Genomic DNA, 22,740 nt, shown 5'->3' with positions numbered 1-22,740 from the left:
GTAGCTCGCCGGCGACCTGGTGCGGGCCGCTGACGGGTGGCGTTGGTCATCCCCGTCCGTCCTGACGGCGTACGCCGGTGCATTTGGAGGCACCGCAGGTGCTGCCGTGGTCGCTGGGGGCACCCGGTGGCTGGTGTAGCTCGCCGGCGACCTGGTGCGGGCCGCTGATGTGTGGTGCTGGTCATCCCCATCCGTCCTGACGGGGTACGCCGGTGCATCACTAGTCACCGCAGGTGCTGCCGTGGTCGCCGGGGGCACCCGGTGGCTGGTGTAGCTCGCCGGCGACATGGTGCGGGCCGCTTACAGGTGGTGTTCATCATCCCCGTCCGTCCTGACAGCGTACGCCGGTGCATTTGGACGCACCGCAGGTGCTGCCGTGGTCGCCGGGGGCACCCGGTGCCTGGTGTAGCTCGCCGGCGACCTGGTGCGGGACGCTGACCTGCGGCGTTGGTCATCCCCGTCCGTCCTGACGGGGTACGCCGGTGCATTAGGAGGCACCGCAGGTGCTGCCGTGGTCGCCGGGGGCACCCGGTGGCTGGTGTAGATCGTCGGCGACCTGGTGCGGACTGCTGACGTGTGGCGCTGGTCACCCCCGTCCGTCCTGACGGGGTACGCCGGTGCATTAGGAGGCACCGCAGATGCTGCCGTAGTCGCCGGGGGCACCCGGTGGCTGGTGTAGCTCGCCGGCGACCTGGTTGGGGCCGCTGACGGGTGGCATTGGTCATCCCCGTCTGTCCTGACGGCGTACACCGGTGCATTTGGAGGCACCGCAGGTGCTGCCGTGGTCGCTGGGGGCACCCGGTGGCTGGTGTAGCTCGCCGGCGACCTGGTGCGGGCCGCTGACGTGTGGCACTGGTCATCCCCATCCGTCCTGACGGGGTACGCCGGTGCATCACTAGTCACCGCAGGTGCTGCCGTGGTCGTGGGGGCACCCGGTGGCTGGTGTAGCTCGCCGGCGACATGGTGCGGGCCCCTTACAGGTGGTGTTCATCATCCCCGTCCGTCCTGACGGCGTACGCCGGTGCATTTGGACGCACCGCAGGTGCTGCCGTGGTCGCCGGGGGCACCCGGTGCCTGGTGTAGCTCGCCGGCGACCTGGTGCGGGACGCTGACCGGCGGCGTTGGTCATCCCCGTCCGTCCTGACGGGGTACGCCGGTGCATTAGGAGGCACCGCAGGTGCTGCCGTGGTCGCCGGGGGCACCCGGTGGCTGGTGTAGCTCGTCGGCGACCTGGTGCGGGCCGCTGACGTGTGGCGCTGGTCACCCCCGTCCGTCCTGACGGCGTACGCCGGTGCATCACGAGTCACCGCAGGTACTGTCGGCGTCGCCGGGGGCACTCGGTGGCTGGTGTAGCTCACAGGCGACCTGTTGCGGGCCGCTGACGGGTGGCGTTGGTCATCCCCGTCCGTCCTGACGGGGTACGCCGGTGCATTTGGGGCACCGCAGGTGCTGCCGTGGTCGCCGGGGGCACCCGGTGGCTGGTGTAGCACGCCGGCGACCTGGTGCTGGCCGCTGGTCATCCTTGTCCGTACTGACGGGGTACGCCGGTGCATTAGGAGGCACCACAGGTGCTGCTGTGGTCGCCAGGGGCACCCGGTGGCTGGTGTAGCTCGCCGGCGACATGGTGCGGGCCGCTTACAGGTGGTGTTCATCATCCCCGTCCGTCCTGACGGGGTACGCCGGTGCATTAGGGGCACCGCAGGTGCTTTCGTTGTTGCCGGGGGCACCCGGTGGCTGGTGTAGCTCGCCGGCGACCTAGTGCGGGCCGCTGACGTGTGGCGCTGGTCACCCCCGTCCGTCCTGGCGACGGACGCCGGTGATTCACGAGTCACCGCAGGTGCTTTCGGGGTCGCCGGGGGCACCCGGTGGCTGGTGTAGCTCGCCGGCGACCTGGTGTGGGCCGCTGACGGGTGACGTTGGTCATCCCCGTCCGTCCTGACGGCGTACGCCGGTGCATTTGGAGGCACCGCAGGTGCTGCCGTGGTCGCTGGGGTCACCCGGTGGCTGGTGTAGCTCGCCGGCGACCTGGTGCGGGCCGCTGACGTGTGGCGCTGGTCATCCCCATCCGTCCTGACGGGGTACGCCAGTGCATTAGGAGGCACCGCAGGTGCTGCCGTGGTCGCCGGGGGCACCCGGTGGCTGGTGTAGCTCGCCGGCGACATGGTGCGGGCCGCTTACAGGTGGTGTTCATCATCCCCGTCCGTCCTGACGGCGTACGCCGGTGCAATTGGACGCACCGCAGGTGCTGCCATGGTCGCCGGGCGCACCCGGTGCCTGGTGTAGCTCGCCGGCGACCTGGTGCGGGACGCTGACGGGCGGCGTTGGTCATCCCCGTCCGTCCTGACGGGGTACGCCGGTGCATTAGGGGCACCGCAGGTGCTTTCGTTGTTGCCGGGGGCACCCGGTGGCTGGTGTAGCTCGCCGGCGACTTAGTGCGGGCCGCTGACGTGTGGCGCTGGTCACCCCTGTCCGTCCTGGCGACGGACGCCGGTGATTCACGAGTCACCGCAGGTGCTTTCGGGGTCGCCGGGGGCACCCGGTGGCTGGTGTAGCTCGCCGGCGACCTGGTGTGGGCCGCTGACGGGTGACGTTGGTCATCCCCGTCCGTCCTGACGGCGTACGCTGGTGCATTTGGAGGCACCGCAGGTGCTGCCGTGGTCGCTGGGGTCACCCGGTGGCTGGTGTAGCTCGCCGGCGACCTGGTGCGGGCCGCTGACGTGTGGCGCTGGTCATCCCCATCCGTCCTGACGGGGTACGCCAGTGCATTAGGAGGCACCGCAGGTGCTGCCGTGGTCGCCGGGGGCACCCGGTGGCTGGTGTAGTTCGCCGGCGACATGGTGCGGGCCGCTTACAGGTGGTGTTCATCATCCCCGTCCGTCCTGACGGCGTACGCCGGTGCAATTGGACGCACCGCAGGTGCTGCCATGGTCGCCGGGCGCACCCGGTGCCTGGTGTAGCTCGCCGGCGACCTGGTGCGGGACGCTGACGGGCGGCGTTGGTCATCCCCGTCCGTCCTGACGGGGTACGCCGTTGCATTAGGAGGCACCGCAGGTGCTGCCGTGGTCGCCGGGGGCACCCGGTGGCTGGTGTAGCTCGCCGGCAACCTGGTGCGGGCCACTGACGTGTGGCGCTGGTCATCCCCGTCCGTCCTGACGGGGTACGCCGGTGCATTAGGAGGCACCGCAGGTGCTGCCGTGGTCGCCGGGGGCACCCGGCTGGTTGGTGTAGCTCGCCGGCGACCTGGTGCGGGCCGCTGACGTGAGGCGCTGGTCACCCCCGTCCGTCCTGACGGCGTACGCCGGTGCATCACGAGTCACCGCAGGTGCTGTCGGGGTCGCCGGGGTACCCGGTGGCTGGTGTAGCTCGCCGGCGACCTGGTGTGGGCTGCTGACGGGTGGCGCTGGTCACCCCCGTCCGTCCTGACGGCGTACGCCGGTGCATCACTAGTCACCGCAGGTGCTGTCGGGGACGCCGGGGGCACCCGGTGGCTGGTGTAGTTCGCCGGCGACCTAGTGCGGGCCGCTGATGGGTGGCGCTGGTCATACCCGTCCGTCCTGACGGGGTACGCCGGTGCTTTAGGCGGCACCGCAGGTGCTGCTGTGGTCGCCGGGGGCACCTGGTGGCTGGTGTAGCTCGCCGGCGACCTGGTACGGGCCGCTGACGTGTGGTGCTGGTCACCCCCGTCCGTCCTGACGGGGTACGCCGGTACATCAGGAGGCACCGCAGGTGCTGTCGGGGTCGCCGGGGGCACCCGGTGGCTGGTGTAGCTCGCCGGCGACCTGGTGCGGGCCGTTGACGGGTGGCGCTGGTCATACCCCTCCGTCCTGATGGGGCGCCTTGGTACCTCAGTTGGGGCTGGACACGGGGTCCAGGGGCGGCAGCCAGCCGGTGCATCACCCCCTAGTTGGCGTTTCCCGCCGTGGATCGCTCGGTCCTGAGAGTCTGCCATAATGCAGACCTGGTAGGGCAGACGTCATGCCAGTGGTACTCTTCCGTCCGGCAGTACTTGCAGCGCGGTGCCCTGTCTCGTTGGCCTTCCGATTTCGCGCTTCTGCGCTTGTCACGCTGAGTCCGTTGGTTGCCCTGGTTCTGACTGCTAGGTGATGGGTTGCCGCGCTCCTGCGCCCCTTCTTTTTGCCTGAGTGGGCCTTGTGACTGTGCCTGCGGTACATAGGAGACTACTGCAAGCGCGTCCTCAGGTGTCGTCATTTCCGCGATGTACGTCCCTCGTCGCTGCGCCGGGGAGCTCCTCTGTCGGCGCAGGCTGCGCAGGTCATGATCCACCTCTTTTGCCAGTTGTAAGAAGTCCTCTAACCCCGTCCGGTGGCGCTCCGCAGGAACGGCCGTAGCTCGGGGACCATTAACTCCACGACTACTCCCAAAGCTGCGCCGATGTGGCCTCCTGGGACCAGACGCTTGTGTTACCGGACTTTGTTGCGTATAAACGTCTCCACGTCCTCATCGGCGGCCTGGGGATGGCAGAATAGCGTGCGCTGACACTGCGTGCGTGCGTGTGCGCCGTCGAAGCGCCCTTCGAATCGGACCACGAAGTCGTCCCACTCCATCTCAAATTCGCCAATCATTCCCCACCAGTCGAGAGCGCTCCCCCGCAACCACTCGCTGACTCGTTCAGTCCACTCGTTGAGCGGCACTGCGAACCGGGTCAGACGATCGCGACAAGTCCGCGTGAACTTGCCGGGATCCTCGTGCGCTTGTCCTGCGAACTCCGGCAATGTCATGGTTCCGGTATTATTTGTGATGCTCACCGCCTGTACCTGCGGGGGTCTCGTTGCTATGTTCTCTCATTTAGTTCATGAATCTGCCGTTGGCGCCTCAAGACAGTGGTCCGGTTTTAACATTGTGCTTTATGACCTTTTTTTAGTTAATTGCATTTAAATGATAGTTACACATACTTTGCAGCTTTTTTAAAAAACTCGAGGAGAGATGTAGGTATTATAAAACATTTTTACAACGTTATAAAGAATTTATGTGCACATTTCAAGAAAATGGCTTATGTTGATGTGTGATAGGTTATGTTTGTTATTGTTTTGAAAGATTATTTTCATAATTTAATAACGTCGGTCAACTACGCGCTATTGAAAATCGTGATTCATAATGCTAATATTTTAATGCTTTTTTCCGGGATATATATATATATATAGAGTGTTTAATTAGACACAGTAGTCTAATAACTCTCCTATGTACAAAATTTCCGCTAACTGACTACGCCAAGCTACGAAAATAAAGTAACAGTTTGTGTAAAAGTATCAATTTCTGTGAAACTAACTATAACAAGAGCTTAAACTATGTCGCAAAATAAAATTGCAGTGAAAAGTTTGCCTAAGAAAAAATTGTTTAACAGTTGCTACAGGCCATTCCATTCCACCATTTCTCTTATTTGTAGTACTTTGGATGATCAGCAAATGAATGCCGGGGAGTGTTGCAAGCTGTGGATGATTATCATCATCATCATCATCATAGCTGCAATTGGGTACAGAAGTGCCCGGTGGCAAGCATTCTCCCTACTTTTCCCACACTCTTCTTCTGAACTTATAATTTTTATACCAAATATTTATTACGTGTTTATCTAAGCTGCCACCCAAAGTACTTTTTGTCAAAATTAGGTCCCCAAAAATGTTTAGCTCCAGACGACCACCACCACCTAGAATGCCTGGTTGATCAGAAAAAGTAGAATTTGAAAACTTACCAAGTAATGTGATAAAGAATGGAAAAATAATATTAATAATCAACATTGATGTTTGTTTTTAAAACACTTATAAGTCAGAATGCAGCTGTAAAAAAAGCTATTAAGATTTCTCCAAAATTTGTAGGTGCAAGCATGTGGGTGGAAGGTTTAAAAATTTTGGTCATTGAGTTAGTGTGACCCTTTGGGAAGCAGAGTGACACTAATAAATTGTTCTTACACTCCGCCAGCTATTATCCTGGACTTAACAGTTGTCCGTACTGTTTTAGATTTTGCATTCACTGCAACCTTTTAACATCGTACTTCATTTCATTATATTTATATTGTATTTTGCATATATTGAGATAACACATTTCCTCCCATTCCATAACCTTTTCACTATTGATAATCAAGACATAATAAAGGAACTTCTGTATAGTTTCAATAATACAGATGCAGTTTGCTTGTTTCAACGATGACTAGGTATGTTGTTACCTAGGATTTCTTTTTTCCAAGCAGTCACATTATCTTCATGAAAAACAAACATACTACTTTCATAATAAAAATAAGACAGACACACAAGTACTCACAGATCGGTACTTGTAGAAAGCAAAAACACACAGTTTGTACGACACATTTACTCAACAGATGAAGCTTGCTTAAGTTAGCAAAACCATTGCGACCGCGCTTCCGCACAAAAATGTCATCCGAACTGTGTGCGTGTGTTTACTTTCTACAAGTACCGATCTGTATCTGTATGTTTGTCTTATTTTTAATACGTAATTAGTTTCCTAGTGGCCTTTGTCACACAGTTATACATACTACTTGGTTAATATATAATTTATGACCTACAGAAAATATTAAACATCTTAATGGTCTTTAACCGAAAATACAAAGGAAACTGTAAAAATTTTACAAAATGGAAGGGGAAAGGTGGAAATACACCTAGGAAGTGCAGTTAATTTGTTGTACTAACTGGGAATAAAAAACCATATCTGGAGCAACAAAATATTCTGATGCACTTAACACTATTTTCCCCCTCTACAATTAATGCAGGGCAAAATTGTCACTATATTATTTGTTCATGTCAGAGTGGTATTTAAAACTGAAAGGAAAAGTTACTTAAGTGTTTTGAAATAATTTCTGACCCATAATTACATCAAATCATCACTAATCCACAGTCACCACACATAGGTACAAAATATTGTCTGTAAAACAAATTTATAACAAATTAACAAACAATGCTAAATCATTTGCGACTATTGTTTGAATAATGAGAAAGGTTGAAATTATGACCATACCCATAATACTATACTAAGTTATGCACTTTCGCAATACCACCAAATCAGGAACACCACCACCGAATTTCAGAAAAATAGACCAGTTCTATAGAATGTAACGGTAACTGCTCTTTTGAAAAATAAATTTTAACTGAACTGAAAAAGTTTTCCCTGCTGAACATTGGTACAAAAATACAGTGTATTGCATTACTCTCACAAGTGAATACCCTTGTCAATGTTCAGTATGTAATGTCCAGTAACTCTTTAATTTGCAATGTAGGGATTTTAATATAACTAATGGAATTACATACAACTGGTACAACAAAATCTTGAAAAATTGTGTAGATATCTTCCTTCATGGCATGCTATTACACAGTCTGTCAAATGTATCATTTGTGGAAAGAATAAGTGTTGTGTATTATTCTAAATAATTTTTTTTTATGCATACAATGAGAGTGAGCTGTAATCATGCACGAGACATTATGTGTGTGATTAAACACGTGCTTGAACAGTCTTAGGAGCAGGAAATGAGGGCTAATTCAGTTAGGTTTTGGTTTGCTATTTTGTTTATTTGCATCCAATCCAGATTATTCCTGTATAGTGAAATATACACAATGGTATTGGACAAGCCACTTTTTTACAATTAAAAATACATCAAATAATACATGTTATCAATTAAAATAATATTTTACATAATCTTTGACGCCGACCGCCAATGCTCCTCTGTCGCATAGACCGCTATGCCTCATCAACGTCTCGTAAAAACGTGTGCACCGAACGCGCTCGTGCGCGCATCAAAGTGCTGTGCGTGCGACGAGGCGAACACCATGCAACGAGTGCTGCACCGGCGGAAGGATCCGGCCGGGTGTGGCATGTCCCTCCGCCGCACTACAACAAATTATTTTAATTATGTTTTCCACAGGTTTTATTAAACACTATTTTCCATTAATTAATAATTAAGTCTTTGCAAAATCATGTTTCACTGTGCGATTTGTCCCGAACCTGGCCGGTTCAGTTTCCCGCGAAATTCACACGTTTCCGCGGGAGGGCTGGCGGGGGAGGGCTGGCGGGGGAGGGGGGTCGCGCGCGGCGACACCGTCAGTGTCCTTCGAGAACTCAACCAGGCCGGCAGCCTGCGCGCAACGCGGAACCTTCAACCTTTGCTTTCACCGACATGTAGTTTTCAATAGTGTAATTTCTTTTCAACCTTTCACGTACAGTTCCGCGGTCGGCCTAATTTTACCATGAGGTACTTAACTTAATTAACGATTCAGTCCCTGGGACACACCTAGACACCACGTAGAGTCGCCGGAGACACGGGCCTACGTGCTGCTAGCCCAGTTTATTTAGAGTTAGGTAATAGTGTAGTGTATTGTGCGTCAAGATATCGTGTGCCATGTCAGAGTGTATTTTTGTAACTATCGCATCACGTGTACGAGTCAGCCCCTCACGCGCATAAAAATCGTGAGCCGCCACTGAGGAAGTGAGCTGCGCGTGTGACTAGTCGCGTCGGGCAAACCGTTACGGCCAGAACGGGCAGCACCATGTATTGGGCTGTGCTGTATTAAATTCACCAACTATCTTCAGAAGCTTTGTGTTATTATTCAGGCGTCCCGAGTGGCCATAACAGCTCGGGGGGCCCTACTGTGTTGACCCCTACCTCTAGCCACAAGGCCGAACCTTCCCTGAGATCACGAACTGAACAAAAATCACGTCTAAATAGTCAGAGGTAGCGGGGACGGCGTCACTTAAGATACTTACATAAGTATATTATAATATAAATAAAATGATGACATGTTTACATGGTGTGAAACATATTGAGCAGAATACAAAGATCAGCAGAACATAACTTATCAAAATTTTATAAACTATTACCATGTGCCCTAACTTTCTATTAGCATAAAAAACTTATGAGTTTAGGTACTTATTTAAAAACATGTTATGAAATGAAAATTTTATTACAACTCATATTATATATTTACAGAAAATAAATGATGTTAAGACTATTTAGGGAGATGTACTACATATATACAAAGATAAATGCACGAGTACTCATGGGTTGGTACTCATAGATACACACACAAAAAACATTTTTTTGTCCTACGACTGGGAGATGTATGTACTCTTATATTTCTAGAACTCTCAATTATTTTCAATAACACAAATGCAGTACCTACCATCTTGCTTGGTTAAAATATAACTGAACAGCATTGTTACTAAGCTTTTTATTCTTCAAGCTATTACAATATCTTTATGAAAAACATGCACACTTACTTTGTTAATATATAATTTATGATCTATAGAAAATACTTAACATCTTAATAGTCTTCAGGCCAAAATACATACTAAACTGTAATAAAACTTTGATAATGAAAGGGGAGGTGGAAATACATGTAAGTCCCAGTACCAACTGTCTATAAAAAAACTGTATCTGGTACAACAAAATAGTGATGGGCAGAACACATCTTTTGACCGAATCGGTTCTTTTGGATCAGTTCCGTGAGATGATTCGTTCAGAACGATTCGTTCATCTCGGTCAATTCGTTCTTTTCTGTGTATGGGATCTGGCTCTTTTATTAGGTGTCGTAACTCGTTCATCTTTTAGAGTATTACGTACGTGTTTTTGTATTTGAATTTGAACATTGCTTTCCGTAGCCAGTGAATCACAGTTGCGTATATGAAACAAGATTATTTATATTTTATTACTTTTTAAGTTACAAATATTAATATATAGGCTATTTACACTCTAGTGACAGTAAAGTGTTTACATGTAGACCAACACATTTAGAGAAAAAAGACAAAAATTTAATACTACTGCAATTCAGTATGAAGAGAAACAAATGAAGTACATTAATTAACCCAAAAATGGTAAGTGTGAACATTTGTAGTTACTTTCCCTGTTATTTTTTAATTCATACGGTTGTTTATTTTTTTTTTTAGTTTTTTATTTCCAAATTTGTGTATGTGAATGTGAAAAAGCAATTTTAAACCACTACTTAACAGTTGACATTTTCAGGTATAGATACTTTTCATGTTACCCTATTTTATTTGATCAGTTATCGTTTGCTCTTGAGAACATGCGCACGCTGTGATTACTAATTCTTCAGACTCCTGACGTCATGAATCATTTTACGAACGAATCAGACCGGGCGCGTGACCGGTTCTCTCATCTCGTTCTCTCGTTCTCTCGTTCTCTCCGCGTTTTCGTTCTTCCGAATCTTTCAAGGTACCGGCTCTCAAAGAGCCGGTTCTTTACATCGCGAACGAATCGCAAGATTTTGTTCTCTCAAAGATTCGTTCTTTTTGAACGAATCGTTAACGAACGACCCATCACTACAACAAAATACCTACAGTAGAACCCTGTTATAATGTTTTTCAAGGGAGCACAACAAAAAAAAAAAAAATTATAAGCAGGAAAACGTTGTGCTGTTACATTTATGACTACTGCACGCACAGAATGTAAACAAACTATTTATTTACTAACATTTTATTATATTTATTGTTGTTTGTTTATATTTTTCCGTTTGAACGATTTATTTTGTGTAATTTAACGTGTGTCGGAATCTTTGATATAATTCAAGCTGACATTTAAGCAGCATTTGACTAGACCCCTCTAGGGCCTTATTGGTTTTAACTGTGATTTAAGCTTTTGACACTGATTTTATTTAAAAGAGTGTTTATTGTTGAAAAATAACATTTTAAATTTGTGACGTTTTGACACTTTAAGACGTTTTGGGTGAAGTTGGATTTTATTATGAAGTGTTAATTTATGTTAACGGTGTTTTTGTTCCGGCCAATGGGAGGCCGAGTTGCAATAATGAAGAGTTTGGAACTAAAATTAAGAATAAGAGAGTTATAAAATTGTGGCGTCACAGTCAAAATCGCCGGGGTTGGATCCCTTAATAATCTGATAAGCGACGAAGCTATTTAGGTCATCCAAGAAAAAGGATGTTTCTAAACGACGTTTACATTAATTATGTATATGTAATTATCATAGGGCGCATCAGAACTGATGCGATCTTAGGAGTGAAAATACGTGAGTAATATCTGACTCGATTTCCTCCATCGCAAATGACCGTGCCTACGAACCAAAAATAGTCATATCTGTTTCCCTGCAAATGTAAAACATTTAATTAATACGTGAAATTACGTCAATATATTAAAGGCAGATGTGTTTTAATTAATTTTACTCTGAATACACAATCGGCTGCCTGGAGAAATGGAGGCTTATAAATAAATAAAATAAAAAATAATTCCTATACCCAGAGGTTAACCAGGATAGGATCTCACGGTGTTTTGCCGACACATATAATGAACTACGCCGCGGTACATTTTAATTGAAATGAACTTTGAAAGTATTTATTCATTTTTCGCCGCACCTAAACTGAAAACGACGAACGTCACAAACGGGATATAACGGACTTTTGTATATGTATTCATGTGTGCAACCTAATTCCTGAGCATGGTAAAACACATATTTAGTTGCCATATGTCAAATTATTAATTTGAATATTTATTGTTTTATTAAATACGACCTAAAAATCACGTTTGTACTTAGTTGTCTGTTTTATGTATGGTAAAATATCCCAATTCTCCTTGTTTCGACAGTCTAACTATTTGTCCTGAAACTTTTACAAATTTTCTCTTATGTGTATTGTACTATTTATTCTTTAGAAACACCTGATATTATACACATAAGAGTGGCGCCCATAATTATAATAATACAGACGTTTCAGTGGAGCGACCGATCAGCTGATCGATATAGAGCTAGGTGCAGAACTATACTGTGGCATAGAGCTAGCTGCAGAGATACAAAAAAAAACAACATAACACAATGTCAATAGGTAATGTTATTATGTTTATATATTTATTTATTCATCTGTTTTGTTTGTACACCTCACACACACTTGGGTGAGGTAAGCATACTCTACAGAAAGTGTCAACCTAATGTGGGACCTGAGGAGAATAGAACAGCCCTATGTTCAACCTGTGGGGATAAATAAGAGTTTCTACCCGCCTTTTATGTATTAATAATTTTATTTTTTGTGTGTAATTTCGAGCTGCAGTTTTGTTACCATGTCTGGACACCCGAAATATTTTTTGAGAAACAGGGCAGAGCATGTAACAGAGGAGCACGAGGACTCTAATGTACTGACTTCCGATAGCGAAACAGTAACAGCACGTTCTGAACCTATTTCTCCTGCAACAGCTGTTGCATGTAATTTGCTGGCATCCCTAAGTAGTATGGCTGAAGGGTTAGAAAGGCCAGTGGCGCCAGAAATGTCAGTGGCTAGCGAGATTACACCACAACCCGCTTCAGTTGTTCCTGTTCCTGCTACTATGTTCACCCATACCAGTTTAGGTGTACAACCCATGCCTGCTAATACAACACCTATCACAGTAGAGCTGTTGCAACATCTGTTTGCTCAATTAGGTACAAAAGTAGACCGAGTGGACAGCCGAGTAGAACAACTAGACCACCGAGTAGAACAAGTAGACCACCGAGTAGAACAAGTAGACCACCGAGTAGAACAAGTGGACCACCGAGTAGAACAAGTGGACCACCGAGTAGAAAAGGTGACTGCTGATATTTGCAAGGTCAGTTCCGGCTTAGAAGACCTGGAGTCTAGGTTGGAGGCACAGTTCACCGAGCAGAGCAAAGCTATTGAACAGCTGACCGAGCGAGTGGCTCAGAGTCAGGCTAGAATTGAAGAGTTAGAGACGAACACCAATTCGCTACTGTTCACTGCTGCCCAGGAACGGCAGGAAATGCGACAACAGTACTCCACAAACCAGGCTAAGTTAAAGGAGATCATCAACAGGACACAACAGCTAGGTGACAGATTGGAACAAGTAGAAGTCTCCACAGAAGCTCTACACAGCCGTGTAGACAACATTGAGACGGAAGCTCTGAGATTGGCAGAGAGGACTGCCAGCTCTCACTCATCTGCTGTCGACCAACACGTTCAAGACCGAGTTAGGGTACTTGAAGGGCTAGTAGCACAGCTGAGCCCTGGTGTGCCTACCAGACAACAACTGCATGCACCTACTCACCCAACTCACAGTGAGGGGATTAGTGCACCCTTGGCTACAGCAAGCCTATCTACACCAGAACGTCCATCTGGCCATAACACCGTAAATGCCTTGATGCTAGACGCAGCAGCTCTAGTCCACCACCCCGCTAGGCATTGGTCAGAGGCCATGCCTACCTACTCGGGCAAATCTTATGAGAATCCCATCAGATTCTTAAATAAATTTGATGAATATGCCGTAACATTCAGCCTTAGTGATTCAGAGAAGCTGAAGTGCCTAAGCACTGCCCTTAAGAGCACAGCCTATTATTGGTGGGAAATGCTCTGTGCCACCACCCTCACCTACGAGCAGTTCAAGGCTTTGTTCAGACAAAATTTCTGGAGTCTGAAAATACAGGGAAACATTAGGGCACAACTGCATACCGAAAGGTATGACCCTAGGAAAGGAGCATCACTGGAGGCTCATATCTCTAACATGTACGAGCGCACAAGATACCTAGACTTGTGCATGTCTGATGATGAGTTTGTGGCCACTATATTGACCCAGCTCCCTGTCAGCTATCAGATTCAGTTGGCAGGACATTCCTATAGGGATGTGACTGAATTCCGAGAGCATCTACTAACTATGGATAAGCTACAAAGGCTCAATAAGAATCAGTCAGCCAGGGAAGAAACTGACAGGAACCAGCCCCAGGGACACAAGCAAGTGCCAGTGCATGGCTACTGGCAAGGCCGAGAAAACAAGCAGAGAGAAGACCGCCCAGCTGCTGTGCACACCCTCAGCTGGGAGCGACAGCCAGGTACCCATCAACCTAACAACTTGTCCAGGAATCAGTTCAGGAAATGGAAGGGAAATAATAACGGGGGAGTGCATCCCTATAAGAACACATGGTGGGCAAAAAAGCGTCGCTATCATAGCGATGAAGAAAAGGAAGCATCCAGACCAGGTGACTCAAGGGTGCCTATATACCAGAGAGCCAATTCACCTAACCAGAGGTTGGTGCAAACCTACAAAGAAAAACAAAGAAGAGCACAGTCTGACGAAGAGTGCGAATACTCCAGGCGGAACATGGGAAGTAATGAGAGGCAGTACCTAGGTCGCTACGAAGGCAGCCGACCTCCACATCCTAGATTTTCAGCTGGAAGGGACACCAATGTTAGCAACCTTCAGGTGGACCAAGCTTCCTGTAGCAAGAGACTTGACTATTCGTTTCCACCGCCTGCGCTGACTACACCAACCAGTAAACAGCTGGGATATTTCTGCAGAAATGAACCACTGAACCCAGTAGCCGCAGAGTTTCAGGCTGCTGTGTCAAATACTGCTAACAGTAGAACTTGGGGAAACAATGCCTGTTCGCCTGCCCAGCAAGTCAGTCGTGACAGCAACCGCCTGTTAAACTAGGAAGAGTCCAGGTGGATTCACCCCTTACGAGACATTGTGCCTGGATAGATTGGTGGCCATCAACCCCGGATATTTACCTAGACTCGACGACGACACCGAAACAAAGGACCTACCGACTGGAGAAGAAGTAGAGCATCTTGTAAGAGAGAAGCTAATGTCAGAAGCTGCTACTCGCCAAAGAAGAAAATCAGCCTCCAAAATTAAAAAGTTTCAATTAGGTGATCTAGTGCTGCGTAAAACTTCCCACATAAGCAAGAAGTGGGAGAAATTACTAAGAAGCTGTTCTTGTTGTTCGACGGGCCGTATGTAGTGTCCGAAGTTGTACACGAGAATTGCTATATGCTGTCAGAACCCGCAACACAAAATCCCATCGGAAGGTACAACATAACACAGCTGCGAGCCTACAATAAGCCTACAGTAGGTACGTAATAAAAATCGACCAGAACTGTCTATAGCCTGCGTTATGAAGACCTGATCAGCTGTGTGGTCAGCTAAAATTAAGTGCGTGGATGAAAGACCCATGTTTAGAGACAGGTTTTGAAAACGTTAGTGTGTAATATTATAATGCTACATGTTGCGTCAAGCCAAGGAGACGCGTGTGAACCCATCTGACTGTATGCTGTTTAATGTGTGACTGAAGTATAATTAATTCCAGTCTTTGTCCTGCGACGAAGTGAAGATATATACCACTCGCGCCGGGATGTTTGCAGTGTCTAACATGTTGTTAGATGTACAGTTCAGTATGGCAGTAAACGAATCTAGTTGGTCGCAATGAAACAAAAACTACACACTGAGAATGAAAATATATTATATTTATTGTTATACGACATTTGCAGAAATAATAGCTGACCTAATTGTATGTCAAGTCTAACTAACTTTTGAGAGCAAGGCTACCAGTATCTCCGACCAGCTGTGTGTCGTCCAAGCTTTAACATGCGGAAATGCAATCTACAAGTAACAGAACCCTTTTGCACTACAAAACAGCATGCAACAAGAACAGTGAAGATTACCTTGATATCAAGCTGCTGGAGGTAATCCCATCAGACGACGATGCACTGCACTTAATATTTGATTCGATGAATCAATATATATATTTTTTTATGTAAAAACACTTTTAGTTGTATTAATATTATTCTTTTGTTGGTATGTTGTGACTTTTGTAGGGTTGTATTCTCACAAGTAGAAAAGTATGCATCCATTTCGCATACAAATCCAATCTATTAGTGATGTTGAATTTAATTAGGTTTTATTCCTATATTTGGTTAAATAAAAGGGGATGCTAATCTGCTAGGAAATGATAACAAGAAATTTGCAGAAGACATCTATTCGAAGTTTTATTGTGAAAAGGACCCTATACAGAAAATTTGTAAATTTCACTATACGATGCACACGATTTTCGAAGTAAGTTTATTATGTATTTGTCGATGAAGAATCTTGATGTAGGCTGACCTGAAAACCACTGTGTAGAACCCTATGTCGCGAGATGACACGCTCTTGCAGTGAGTGTCCACAGGCCTCATATAAACAAACTTCAAGCTACAGCCTTCTCCAAGCAAAAGAGAAAAATTCAAGAAAACCTAAATTTTTAAAATATTAAATCAACATTGAAAACAGAAAACTGAAAATTACTACTCAGCAGGAGCTGTTGCAAGCTATCCTGAAACACATTTTGTTTCATTTTGTCATTGCTGTGATAGCCCACTACTATTTACACCGAGGCCAGGAGCCTCAGGTGTTTAACAAGACACAGTCCCTGTAAGGAAATATTCATGAGATGATCATGAAATTACAATCCAGCGAAGCCCGCTACAGATTGATAAAAAAAGCCATGATAATGAGAATGAAATAAAACAACTCTGAACAGCTGATCGGCTCCGATAATCAGTGTGAAATCTGAAGCTGCTAAGAAAAAAAAAGGTCATGCGCCCGCTCGACTAGACAGGGAAAAAAAAAGAGAAAAAAAAAACAGGGGAAGGAAAAAGAAGTCGCCTGCCGCTGCAATAAAAGGGGTGGTTAAGAAAGGCAAGGAAAGAGACATGAATTGTTCTTTCTGTTATACAGCCTTGTCACCCAACAAAAACATTTAGCCTATGTTTAAATAATGTAAATGAACTGGTATTTAAAGAGGCAAATATATTAGCCCACAAGATGTAATTATATGTAATGTACCGTATTGGTCCGAATATAAGGCGACCATTTTTACATAAACGAGAGATGCAAAAATTGGAAGTCGCCTTATTTTCGCACCCAAGACGTCAGAACCGCAAAAATTAGTTCCAAGCTGAAAGATACAGTAGAAACAAAATGTTCACGATTTTTTATATAAACTATAACTTCGTTACCTCACACGGGGAAAACGATAAATCCACCCAATATTGCAGTAATTCACAATTGTTTAAAGTTGAAAATTAAAATATTTGTTCTTGAGTAAAAATGTGAATGTTGAAGCATCTCAAAATGGCAACCTTATATACACAATTCATATTTGTACTTTGTCTACAATCGCGTGTTAACATTTACGGTAATTCATCTTCAGATTTTTAACGGAAATATTTGTACTAAAATATCACAGCTATTTTCAGAACGATTGTTTACGTTTACAAACATTTCGGATGTAATGTTTGGAAATTCACGGCTGCCAACTGTCTTTCCACAATATTTCTTTGTTGTAAAACGAACATTGCCGAACACGCACGAAGACGCCATATTAACAGGAATTTGGTACGTTGTTTCAAAAGCTATTTTAATAATCCACTCTTTATATAAGTCAAAACCTTTCAAACAACTTAATTATCATAGATTATTCTTTAAAATTAATAGGACAGAGACTCTCTCTGTCAGAGAGTAATATAGACAAATATTCGCGGTCACGTAACCGATGTTATTCATGGCCGTATGCTTCATCATGGCAGCTAGCCACTTGTTTTGTTCCGGCAAGCTGCATTCTTTGTTTACTTTGTTACGTTTAACACACTATTAAATAGTAATACGCATTGTTCTGTGGTAATACGTAGCTTAAGTGAAACGGAAAGTTAAATGCTGTATTTTAAGTGATTAATAGCCATTGTAAAAATTTAAAATTCGTAGATACAGTAAACTGTGAAAAATGAACAATCACACATCGGTGGAACGGCGGGGAACGAGCTCTGAAGATGACAACTATGCAGCTTCATTAGAGTAAACATACGAAAAAATTTCTAGTGTAATACTTAAAAATATAAATATTTTTATTATTTTTTTTTTTTACTGTTAGGGTAGGCCATTCAAACCTTTTTTTAAATAAGTAATGTGATAAATATAATTTAATTGTTATACATCAATGCAAAAAGGATTTATCAACACAAAATGTATGTCTAATGAATTTTCACTTTAATTTCTACCAAAATTATTTTTACATTTGTTTGGCCTCCTGAAACTACAGGTCGCCTTATATACGGGGTCGCCTTATATTCGGGCCAATACGGTATATGTTTTGAAGTGATATTGTGAATTGTTAATGTTTATGTATTGTTGATGAAATGTAAATGCACAAAATGCATGTAAATGAGATGAGAAATGTGATGAAACACATAAGCAGCATCATGTATAAGACTGCATATTACCAATACAGTACAACATTGTATATATTTGAGGATGTTACTCAATTAATTGAGATAATGCAAATGTATTATAATTTGCAAACAATGTTAATAGTTTATTATTGCTTTATGAGCTTAATATTTACTAATTTATATTATTGTTATTAGGAATTAAGAGAATGGCATTGTAAGTAAGCTAAGATTTTATTGTTAAAGTAATATTATCATTCTTAATATCCCTAACTTGGCATATGGCTCTATTGCGTTAAGAATGGAAGTTGATAGGCCTGCAGACACTCGTGCTTACAAGTGCACGATCACACATATGATAGTGATAAACTTTGATTACGGACCGAGGTGTTTAAGTTAAAAGAGTGCAGTGATTCCACTCGGCAAGTAGGGGAACATAGACGCGAATTCCTTTGGGAGTGTACCTAACAATGACTTGTGCTGCAACGATGTGCTGTCGCCGCGGTGTTTCGCCGCGTCACGCACTGGTTCCAGGGCCAGGGCGGCAGGATCTGCTGCTACGAGACGACATGTTCCCAGCGGGAACAGGTGTTGACGACTCCCGTCGGCGCCGCGCGCGCCCAGACGTCAGCTGAGGTCCTGGGCCGGATTTGGTCCGGCAGGGCTGTCCAAGGTCACGAGAGGCGCCACCCGACGTTGCTGATTCCGGGTTCGCTTTCCTCAGGGTGCTGTCCGCACCGCAGTTGGAGGCTGGCCCACTGCTACGTGATGACCTGCAGAACATTCCATTGTTATGCAACAAGTACATTTTATTGCATTTCCCGAGTGATTGCGACCAATACATACCGTAAGTATAGTCCTCCGAGTGCCACTGCATCAGAAACAGTTCCAGAGCTGATGACGTCGAGAACTTCAGCCTAGCTGCAGTTCGCGCGGGAAAACGCGCAGTCAACGATCGCAGGTCTAATCCCTGTGTCGGCTCACCACCAAATGGTGGGAGTGAGCGCGAATCCAGGAGAAGTGGAGGGGTGAAGTTCCCTCCTCGCGCCGAAAGTGTGTTTTTTTTTCTCCTATTGTGCCGTTCTACGTGTTGCCTAGCGACGAAGTTTTTTAAAATTTAAACGAAGTGTATGGTAACTGAGACCCATACTGTGCTGTGTGCTAAGACTTGAGAGCCACAGTACACTATGCTTCCCAAGGGCGGCAATTCTGTGCTGTTACATTTATGACTACTGCATGCACAGAATGTAAACAAACTATTTATTTACTAACATTTTATTGTATTTATCGTTGTTTGTTTATATTTTTCCGTTTAAACGATTTATTTTGTGTAATTTAACGTGTGTCGGAATCTTTGATATAATTCAAGCTGACATTTAAGCAGCATTTGACTAGACCCCTCTAGGGCCTTATTGGTTTTAACGGTGATTTAAGCTTTTGACACTGATTTTATTTAAAAGAGTGTTTATTGTTGAAAAATAACATTTTAAATTTGTGACGTTTTGACACTTTAAGACGTTTTGGGTGAAGTTGGATTTTATTATAAAGTGTTAATTTACGTTAACGGTGTTTTTGTTCCGGCCAATGGGAGGCCGAGTTGCAATAATGAAGAGTTTGGAACTAAAATTAAGAATAAGAGAGTTATAAAATTGTGGCGTCACAGTCAAAATCGCCGGGGTTGGATCCCTTAATAATCTGATAAGCGACGAAGCTATTTAGGTCATTCAAGTAAAAGGATGTTTCTAAACGACGTTTACATTAATTATATGTAATTATCATAGGGCGCAACAGAACTGATGCGATCTTAGGAGTGAAAATACGTGAGTAATATCTGACTCGATTTCCTCCATCGCAAATGACCGTGCCTACGAACCAAAAATAGTCATATCTGTTTCCCTACAAATGTAAAACATTTAAAGTTTTTACATTAGTATTTTTCTTGAATGCAATTTTTTGTTAATTTGCATGCTTGTAGTATGCTGTCTTACCTCAATACTCTATTCCAGATAAGGCCAGGGGCGTAGTCTGGGGGGGGGGGGGTTAGGGGTTTAACACCCCCCCCCCTTAGCAAAAAACCTTTAATTAATTTCTTATACATCACTCAAACAAATTTCATATTAAAATTAATAAAATATTTACCATTACAATATTTAAATTTAAGTACCGAAAACTGCTAAAATAGCACTATTTTACACCTTAAAATCCAAATTTTCCTGGGGGAGGACCCCCCGACCCCCCGCTTTAATACGGGGGTGGGGGGGCCATGCTTCTTAACACCCCTCATACACAAATCCTGGCTACACTACTGGATAAGGCAACCCATTTTTTTTGCAGGTGCTTCAGCAAATATTCCTGGGAGTTGTGAATTGTCAAGAAAAAGCATGCAACATATTTGAAGTAATTTTTTTTTATCTAACCACTGCCATATTGTCACATCCAAAACAATATGGAAATGGTGCATGGCCAAGTCTGATGGTTAGGATGTATGAATTATAATCTCCATCGTTGAACAGTCACTTCCATTAAATACAGTAATTTTAAACAGTTTCCTCAATGCTAAACACTACAATAGAACACTGATTTTACGTATGCTCAAGGTTACATGGATTGCATTCGTAAAATCGGGATGGCTACCGCTGTTGCATTTTTAAAAGGAATGTCAGATATTTCTGTTCTTTTTATGGGAAAATAATTGAGAGTAATAAATGTTTAGTGTAAACAGTGCAGTGCTTGAAGAGAAGAACAAAAATGTCATGTTGGCCAGCCTGCCTGAAAGTTGAGGAATTTTCGGTTTAACAGGTGGTCCACCTGGCGCCCGGATGTGATGTTTTTCTAGTCAGTTGTTTTTTTGTTGTTACCTAATGGTAGTTAAAACGCATCATTGCAGTGCAATCCGATTAAAATTGTGAAATCATTGGTGGTTTGTTTTGAATAATGCGCGCCATATTGTTGGTGAACAAACAATAAATCCCATGCAAAATATACATTATGTACCCACGGAAGGGTCACATCTATAATTTTGGGCAAAATAAATGTTACATTTTCAAGAATTGCCTTCTAATATGGGTAGCACTGTAAATCTGTCTCCAGTGGAACACAAGCAAAGTCTTGATGGTCCATGTCTCAGCTTACTGCTGTTGGAAACACGGCACTGATTCCCTTTTACATCCTTCACAGACATAGCCCAAGAATACTATTTTTTATACTAGTGTTTCCCTTTCTTGTCTATTGTATTTTTTTATATCTGTCTTCAGAAAGAGAAAAGACGGTATGCTGCTCCGATTTTTTTGTCTGTTCCTCCTATAAAAAAAAGGCCCTTTACAGCAGTTTTACCATAGGATTGTTGCAGTAGAAAGCATGGGAGATCTCAAGCCAAAAACAATGTTTGAATATACAGTTGCATCACAAAAACTTGTTACACACTGCCTGTGCTGTAGCACAGAGCTGTCCTGTACATGTACAGGTCTCTAATGTATTTGCTACGGCAGCAAACAGCAAGTACTGACCACAAACTAGAAGAAGAATTTTGCTAGTTTTACGCAGTTGGACATCAACTTTAGTTGCAACTCATTCCGAAAAACATTCACAGAAAAAGTACATGCATGTGAATATTGGAAAATCCAAAATGTTGAAAAAAATCTATGCATCACATCTTTACCTTAAATTTACATGCTAAATACTACAATGCAATCATTACAATATGACCCCATTTATTTGTAACTTACAATACAGTCAACTGGTTTCACATACTTCTCCCATGCAGACCTTTTTACAAAAATAACTACATAATTAATAATACAAATAAATGTGTTTCTGAAACACTTGACATGTCTTGAGAGAGTTTCTTTCCTCTTATTTAACTTCTTAGTTCAAAATTACATAACAGTTTTGTCTGACACATTTCTCTAGTTTTCATACTTTAATTTACTCACAGCCTCTGACGAAAAATTCTAGACATTTGTCACCCCGCCACCCTTTGAACTTTGAACTCTGCACTTTATATGAGTACACAACTTTTATTTGTGTACATTAGATCATTGAATTAAGAAATGAGACATCAGTAATACATTGTCCTAAGGAAATTTGGTATACAATACTCTCTTGTGATGTTAATGTATGCCTGTAATAACACATTACAGTTTTCTTGTAGAAACTGCCGTAATTTGCTTCACAATGTTTGAATACACAAATATATTCTGGAAATTCCAATACTAGTCTTTGCAGCAGAATACTGTTTAAAATTCAAAAATTTAGACAACAAATTTTTTGTACATGAAATATTCTCTTTCAGCTTTCTTTGAAACATATATTACACAAATTTAAAATAAACATAATACTTTTTGAACTAAAATACAGCACCTGTGTTTCTTTGGATTCAACTAAAGTAGTTTTTTGACAGTTTTCCACAACTCAATTCAGGAAAATTTTGACATCCCTTGATGTATGGTGTATGGAAAAACTTTTTAAACACCTTTCTGTGTACCAGCAACATTGAAAAAATATATTGCTGCAAGATACACTAAACCTCAATTGTTGTGTTAATGTGTTCTGTCCGACTAACCAGTGCGATGCACGCACAATAGGTAACCTTTACTGGCGAGAACTCCACGGCACTTGACGTGAACTTGGAACCTCCGGGCCCAGAACAAGCTCACGTCGTCTTCCGTAGCTCCAAACACTTCGTTCAGCGCTGCCTTCGGTAGTATCTCTGCACCAATGACAACCAGGCACATTTACAGGGTTAGATATGAAACAGAAATACTTGACAGTATTCGAGTAACAAGGATTGTTAAGA

The 22,740-nt window shown here is 44.6% G+C and overlaps 1 protein-coding gene across 5 annotated transcripts in view; it reads right to left on the bottom strand.

Moving 5' to 3' along the window:
• Nucleotides 1-17,621: 17,621 nt before the first annotated feature.
• The window catches only part of LOC134528340 (glutamate--cysteine ligase regulatory subunit-like), a 49,892-nt gene continuing 44,773 nt past the window's right edge, over nt 17,622-22,740 (bottom strand). For all 5 annotated transcript variants that reach the window (XM_063361890.1, XM_063361888.1, XM_063361891.1 and 2 more), the window contains one exon: nt 17,622-22,653. In XM_063361890.1, the coding sequence (XP_063217960.1) occupies nt 22,502-22,653 (152 nt within the window). In that variant the 3' untranslated portion in view covers nt 17,622-22,501. The remainder of the gene's footprint in view (nt 22,654-22,740) is intronic.

This window comes from Bacillus rossius, chromosome 1 (assembly GCF_032445375.1).
Source record: "Bacillus rossius redtenbacheri isolate Brsri chromosome 1, Brsri_v3, whole genome shotgun sequence".
Lineage (NCBI taxonomy): Eukaryota > Metazoa > Arthropoda > Insecta > Phasmatodea > Bacillidae > Bacillus > Bacillus rossius.
This window is presented reverse-complemented; position numbering and strand designations above follow the sequence as displayed.